We start from the raw sequence: 7,759 nt of genomic DNA, 5'->3' as shown, positions 1-7,759 counted from the left end.
TTGATATATTGTCAAATTGCTCTAAAAACTGGTTAAATCAATTCACTCCCACCAATACTGTTTACCAAGGTGTTTTTTTGTTTTTTTTTTTTTTTTTTTGCCAATCTAAAATATAGTATTAAAGAAAGTTTGGAAAAAGGAAGACATTTTAAGTTTTTAAAAATCATTAGATAAACCTAACGTATCTCCTGTGATTTTTGTATTCCCTTCCAAGTCCCTTTTCATTTTCTTTATTTTTCTGAAGTAGAGTTGTGACTGCCTGTTCTCTAAGAGGCCAGGAGAAATCCTGGCTTCTCTCACCTTGCTATCCATTCCGCAGTGCCCTCAAAGAGGTCTGGAGTGATGATGTTGGTCAGAGAGGCTACGGAGGCGGCACAGTATGCGCTTCTGGAAAGACAGAAATGGGAATCACATTAAGCTCTACGGAAGAGCTAACGAGGCTCGGTGAACTCCGAGGGCAAACTGCTCGCCTTGCCTAGTAAGCTGTAATCACCTCCTGTCCTCACTTCTGGCACACAGTCAGTCCTCCTGGGTCTCCAACTGAGAAGTGTGACATTCTATTTAGATAGAGTTGCTCACGGCATGGCTTCAGTGAAAGAACATGACATTCTATTCTCCCTACCTCCACATGGGCCAATCTATATCAGAGGAAATAACAGCCAGATCAATTCATGTCAAAAGTGGATTCAGCTCTTCTTTCAAAGATCTATAATGGTTGCCATAAATCAGTGGTATTCAGGTACTCTTGATATGCTCATTCATTCAGATGTTAGTACTGTTTCAGATCCAGGATTTCTGTTTGCAGCCTGGACACATTAAAGATTCACTGTACTTTTTCTGTAACAGATAAACTGCAAAACAGGCCACCAAACTGTAATAGACCAAACAAGGATAGGAATAGGTGAGTCCACTCCAATATACTCCTTAAACCTCTACAGGGAGAAAAGAGCCTTGATTTCAAACTCCTCCCCAGTACACACTCAGACGCACAAGTTAAATGAAAAAGGTACACGTCTATTTGTTTTGTGTTTTGTTTTTGTTTTTGAGACAGGGTCTCGCTTTGTCGCCCAGGCTGGAGTGCAGTGGCAGGATCTCAGCTCACTCCAACCTCCGCCTCCTGGGCTCAAGCGATTCTCCCACCTCCAAATGATTCTCCTGCCTCAACCTCCCTGTAGCTGGGATTACAGGCCCACGCCACCATGCCCGGCTGATTTTTGCATTTTTAGTGGAGATCGGGTTTTGCCATGCTGGCCAGGCTGGTGGCGAACTCCTGGCCTCAAGCAATCCACCCACCTCGGCCTCCCAAAGTGCTGGGATTATAGGCATGAACCACCACACCCAGCCTATTAAAAAAATAATTATTATTATACTTGATTTGGAATCATTCTTGCCATTCCATCCTCCCAGCCCTAATTCTTCTTGGAGCACATTTTATTTCAGCTTCTCCCTCTGTCATGGAATACACATACAGACTGCCTTCCCTCCCCCTCTATGGTTTTTTCAAATATCCAGCATGGGGAAGACAAAAATCACTGGTTTAATTTCTGCTCAAAAATCCTTCTCCTGGCCAGGTGCACACCTGTAATCCGAGCACTTTGGGAGGCTGAGACAGGTGGATCATTTGAGGTCAAGAGTTTGAGACCAGACTGGCCAACATGGTGAAACCTTGCCTCTACTAAAAATACAAAAATTAGCTGGGCCTCATGGGTTCAAGCAATTCTTCTGCCTCAGCCTCCCAAGTAGTTGGGACTACAGGTATGTGCCACGACGCTCAGCTAATTTTTGTATTTTTAGTAGAGACAGGGTTTCACCATATTGGCCAGGCTGGTCACAAACTCCTGACCTCATGATCTGCCCACCTGGCCTCCCAAAGTGCTAGAATTACAGGCCTAAGCCACCATGCCCACCATTTTTTTTTTTTTTTTTTAAAGATAGGATCTCACTTTGCTGCCCAGGCTAGAGTACAGTGGTGCTATCATGGCTCATTGCAAACTCGAACTACTGGGCTCAACTGATCTTGCCTCAGCCTCCCAAGCAGCTGGGGCTACAGGTGCAGGCTACCACACCTGGCTAATATTTCTTTTAATTTTGTAGAGACAGGGTCTTGCTATGCTGCCCAGGTTGGTCTTGAACTCCTGGCCTCAAGTGATTCTCTGATCTCAGCCTCTCATAGTGTTGAGATTACAGACATGAGCCACCACACTTGGCCCTGGTTTCCATCTTGCTCAGTATAGACATACCATGACGCCAAACTTACTGAGGTGTTCCAAAGAAGTCTCTGTAGAAGCTGCATGCATTATGATCCTACCAGCATTTTTATCAGCCAAAGGCACAGTGGAGGTTTAGTTCCACCAGCAGGCATTGGGAGCACACAAGACTCACATATGCCAATGCCAAATGTGATCATCTACCATCAGCTAACTTTGAAGACCTGATCTAATTTCCTTGTAGTCGTGGGCCTCTTAAAGAGGCTCAAATGCATTTGCTCTTAAATCCTATTGTGACTTCTGAAGTAGGAGGCGACCTATAATACAGTTTGCATCTCACAAGTGGGAGAACTAAGAAGTGATGACAGAAGACAGGAGTCCCAGGGAGGAAACAGGATACAACCTTTTCATGTATTTCCCCTCTTTCCCTCCACCCAGTCATCGCAGCTCTCAAATTTGTCCACTAACTTTCCATCCTTGCTGCCATCACCCAAATTCAAGCCTTATTCAGCCTGGAGTCTTCCTGGTCTCTCTCCCTCCAGCCCTGAAATCAGAGGGCTTTTATTGGAACACTACAATCCATCACTGCACTTGGAGAACTCCTAAGAAAATACAGATCAGATTATACTGCTCCCTTAAAACTCCTCAGAATAAACTCCAGACTCCATAGGAGATTTCAGGGCCTCTACGGCCTATTCCCAGCCTGTCCCTCCATCTCCACTGCTCTCCTGCCCAACAGGCCATCTATACTTCAGCACTGAACTTGTCCTTTCTTGAACAACACATGCTCTCACATCAAACTTTTGTAAATGCCAGATCCCTGCCTCTACCTTATTATCCTCACAGAATGTTTCAGATTATATAACCTAGATTAGGTCAGGAATAATGACTCCTTCCTTTCTTAAGAACTGAGAAAAAATGGTGCTTGCTATGAGTTCACTGTGGTTTGATTTTTTGCAGTACACTGGAGTTATAAACCCTTGAGTAGGCTCATCTCTGAAACTATCAGCAGTGTAACAGGGCAGAAAGATCATCCAGAGACTGCTGTCTATACCAGAAGGGCAGCGAGCTAGTTTCCAGATGTCAAACTCTCCCCGGTCACTGCTGCTTCTCTCCAAGTCAAATTCACCCAAACAAGCACTCCTGAGGATTGGCTGATGCTTCCAGGCAAAGGACAATTAAAGAAGCACCAAGTGAAAAATGATGGAATCGGGGTACTAGAAACCAGGCAAAGCAAGAAAAACAGATGCAATCTACTAGCTTTTCTCCATCATTTCATATCTTCAGTCCTTTACATAAATAGAAAGCATGGGCATGAATGGCAGAGCATCACCCAAAGAGCAAAGGTTGGAGAAGACTATGGCTACAGTGCTCTGCAGGGGAACCAATCTGTTACTGGAGAAGTTTCTTAGCATTTGTCTTGCACATGTAAATAAAGAGCATAGAAAAAAATTGGTGCTGGAATGAATAAGGTAGCAAATAATCATAGCTGAAAAAGGCCTGATAAAATACCCAGATCCTGATATGATTTGTTTGCTTTTGCCTAATAATCTTAGTAAGTTTTTTAAAGCTAAGTTTCAAGACTGTGCATGTTTAGGGGAAATAGCTACACAACAGGAATGAAAATGTAGTGGCTACAAGGGGAATAAACTCTTTTTAACATTTTCCTTAAGAAGAATCAATGCATACTGCTTTACCTCACTAGTCCTGCTGGCTTCACTGGTATATACGGATCCAAATCTATTTTTTTGTTTGGATCAGACAAGTGAGAGATAGAAGAATATCTTTAACTAAAGGCCTTTACAGGCTGATTACCCACTATTATCTGTAATATATTTTATGCTCTACAACGTTCATTTTTTTTTCCTCCCCTATACTTTCAAACCAATGGTTAAGCCTGATGCTTAAGCCAGAATATTAACTTGTGTAGAAGCAAACCCAATTACACATAGGCAGAAAGATGGCTTTGCTATAGAAACCTCACAAAATGTACTTCTCAACTAAATAAGAAAACGGCATAAAATTTCAATGGGCCACTGTCTTAGAGAAATGGCTTATTCAATGAATTCCTTGTATGCCTCATAAGTAATCTGCCAGGTGAGGAAGCAACTTGCTTGGAACATCAGACACTTATGGAGGAAAGCAGTAACTTCAAGCCAACTGGCAGCAATCAGTTAATGCGGTTTTACCGCACTGCACTCTCTTGACCCACAAGGCTCTCTGCACCTCCCAGAAAAACTCTCGTGCCTCGGGAGGACCTCAGGTGTGAGACATTCTCATGATTCATCAAATTCCCTCAGAAGGTATTTACTGAGGCCCTGCTGGGCTTTCTCCTCCTTATCCCAGAGAGGTGAAGGAATACATTACACCATACAGTTCTTATATTGTGGTATATCATTTTATACCAAACATATGTATTTTTAATTTCTAAAACAAAAGCATTTGTTTCTGTCTTACGTTTTGACATTTATATAAAATAAGCCAAGTGATAATGACACCCCAGGACATCTGTATTGTGGAGGGGGAGACGCCATAAGTGCCCAGGCAGGAGTCAGAAGCCTCAGCCTGTTCTCATATAAATAATGAAGAAGAAAATAACTAGAGCTATAACCCTAGTAGTTATTCACAGGTGATCTTAGTTATTCACAGATAATCATTAAGACATATATACACACACTCAGCATAATCTTTTCCTAATGCCTCTCAGGTCTCGAAGTATGAACCTAAGGTGACATTGTGAAAGAAATGACCCTAAGGCAAGATGCTTTATGCCCTCTGTCACACCCATGTAAGGGCTGCTGGAGGGCGCCTTGGCTACGCGGCAGCACCAGTGCCGGGAAAGCGTCTGCTGTTTAGCACGCTATGGAAGGAGACGTCAGGGAGGTCTACTTTCTCGGAGGAGCTAGGAGAAAACTCCGCTCCCCCAAGCTCTTGTGGTGGGCCTGACAGCTATCAGGTAGACCTGCAGACATCAGGGGACTTAACTCTCTCTATGTGATGCTGTGCTTCAGTGGTCACGTTCCATGTCCACTTTCAAGGTCCGCTTCTGCACCTGGTTCCTTTCTTAGAAGATATAATCAGTAAAAGTAACATAAATCTTAATGTCTTTGTTCTTTCTTGACAAGTATGGAAAAAGTGCTGACGCATTATGCTTCTTACTTCATCTTGGCTGCTTGAAAGTCCTGGGCCCCCATCCCTATGACACGTGATGCATTTGACCCTATCACTGACCACCAATGCCTCGCCCTACCTACCCTGCCCCCAGCTTTGTATTCAATAAAAGTCAGAGTGTGCGGACACTCAGGGCCACTGCCGGACTGGGTGCTTTGGTTGGTAGTGGACCCTGGGCCCAAACTCCTTTTCTCTCGATCTCTGTCTTGTGTCTTATTTCCAGTTTCCCATCTCCGCACCAGTAGAGAGGGGTTCACAGAACCCTTTAGGGCTGGACCCTACACTGTATCACATCTGAATGATTCTGACGTGTCACTGACATGTCATCCTATGTGTCATTCTAAGACAAAGCAGCAGCTTCCCCAGGATGTTCCTTAGGCTTGGCGTCTCTAACGGCAGATGAGCTCTTGAGTCAACTGATGTGGCAGCCTATGCCAAACCCCACTCACCTCACGTCCACCTCACCTCCAACATGCATGAGAAAGGAGCCATCAGGTTGCTTCAGGGAGTACAAATACTGAAGAAGCTTCTCTCTGAGAAAGAGGCAGGAGAGGCAACAGTCAGTGCGCGTCAGCAGGCGGGGAAAACTCTGGGTTTCTGTCGCTGATGGCTTTCCCTGTACCTGTTAATGACGTCATAGGCCTCCTCGGTGCCAATGATGCACAGCGCATTGACTGCTGCATATGTGGGTGCGAGGTGTGGATACTGACCAGGGCCACCTCCAAAGCCGCCTTCTGGGCTCTGACATAGCTCCAGGAACTGACACACACTAGGTACACAGCCAAAGGGTAAAAACAATGTCAGAGAGCATTAATGTCAAAACACCAAATTCCCACCAGATTCCATGCCTTTCCAATGACCCCCCCGCCCCAGAAGTGGGGGAACCCCTCCTCAAAAGGGCTTTATTCTCTCCCCAGCTATCATTATTGCCTCCTCCTCTGAGTTTCATTCTTAAGCACTTGTCTAGTCATGAAGCAAGGAACACAAGGCTGGGAAAAAACAGGCTTTCATGGATATGGGGTAAGAGTCTCCCACACTTCCTAAACAAACCTTTCCCATAGTTTCCACTCAACTCACTGCCCTGGACCTGTGATACCAGCCTCCTCCTCCTTGCCTTTGGGAACCTTCCAGCCTTTGAATTTTGCTGAAACATGGTGTTCAACTGCTTGTTTCCACACTAGCTATCCTAGTCAGGATCCATCACCTAGGCCTACCACAGACACGTCAAGAGAGGTTTTCTCACTCCCACTGCCGCCTGAGCCGCTGTGGGCCACTGATTGCTATTCCTTCCACCAGTAAGAAGCAAGCTTTATTTTTTTGTGGGGGACGGGGTTTCCCTCTGTCACCCAGGCTAGAGTGCATCTCAGCTCACTGCGGCATCTGCCTCCTAGGTTCAAGCAATTCTTTTGCCTCACCCTCCCAAGTAGCTGGGATTACAGGTGTGTGCCATCACTCCCAGCTACTTTTTGTATTTTTAGTAGAGATGAGGGTTCACCATATTGGCCAGGCTGGTCTCAAACTTCTGACCTCAAGTGATCTGCCTGCCGCAGCCTCCGAAAGTGCTGGGATTACAGGCATGAGCCACCGTGCTCGGCCAAGAAACATGTTTTTAATGGGGCCTGACTCCATGGCTGAAAGAATAGAAGAGAGGCAGGCTGCTCTCATGCTCACCTTAATTGCAGTAAATCTAAGAGAAGCTGCGCTGACTCACCATGAGAATGCCTCCCAGCCTGTGAGTTCTTGGAGAATTCTCCACATTAATGCAAACAGGCTCCCACTCCCTCACTGAGGGGAGCTGTTTTCTGAGGGTTTGCTTCCAAGCCTGGCACCAGGCTGTGCGGAAGTTACAGCCTTGCTTTAGGTGAAATCAGGAGAGTCCTATTATTAGTCCAGGGTCCTCTGAAGAGCACCAGAAAGGGTGCCCCAGGAAAGCCCTGGTTAGCAAGCTGTTTCTCCACAGCTCAGCTGGGTCGCAGCCTTCCAGTCGGGAGAAACCTCCATTTAGAACAAGCAAACTGTCTTTGCCGTGTTTACGGGGCCTTCGTTCCTGGGTGCTTTCACCTCATTATTTCCTTGCTACTGCTGCCCCAGAAAGACCACATAGCCTAGTTACTCTCCATGAAGACACAAATTTATGACTGTTTGCCAACATCACATTTAATTACTTTTGATTTCAGACTTCCCGTTATCTGGGCAGGGAAAGCAAAAGCAAATGCTGCTGCCTTGCTCTGTGAGTCCTGAAACGTCACAGGTTGAAACAACACACACTTCTTTTTGCACCTAAATTTTTACTGTGAGAAACACAAGGATTAAAACTGAAGTTGAAGACAGTTATGTGGCACTATAGCATTGTTTTTTTTGTTTTGTTTTTTTTTTTTTTT

The 7,759-nt window shown here is 45.1% G+C and overlaps 1 protein-coding gene across 1 annotated transcript in view; it reads right to left on the bottom strand.

Annotated features, from left to right (window-relative positions):
- The window catches only part of FNTB (farnesyltransferase, CAAX box, beta), a 76,624-nt gene that overhangs the window by 27,119 nt on the left and 41,746 nt on the right, over nt 1-7,759 (bottom strand). The window contains exons 4-6 of the mRNA XM_017533836.2: nt 6,001-6,147; nt 5,828-5,911; nt 301-387 (exon numbers count right to left, since the gene is read on the bottom strand). Coding sequence (XP_017389325.1) covers nt 301-387; nt 5,828-5,911; nt 6,001-6,147 — 318 coding nt within the window. The remainder of the gene's footprint in view (nt 1-300; nt 388-5,827; nt 5,912-6,000; nt 6,148-7,759) is intronic.

Source organism: Cebus imitator, unplaced genomic scaffold (genome assembly GCF_001604975.1).
Source record: "Cebus imitator isolate Cc_AM_T3 unplaced genomic scaffold, Cebus_imitator-1.0 Scaffold83, whole genome shotgun sequence".
Taxonomy (NCBI): domain Eukaryota; kingdom Metazoa; phylum Chordata; class Mammalia; order Primates; family Cebidae; genus Cebus; species Cebus imitator.
The sequence above is the reverse complement of the archived record's forward strand: the minus strand, read 5'-3'. Positions and strand labels throughout refer to the sequence as shown.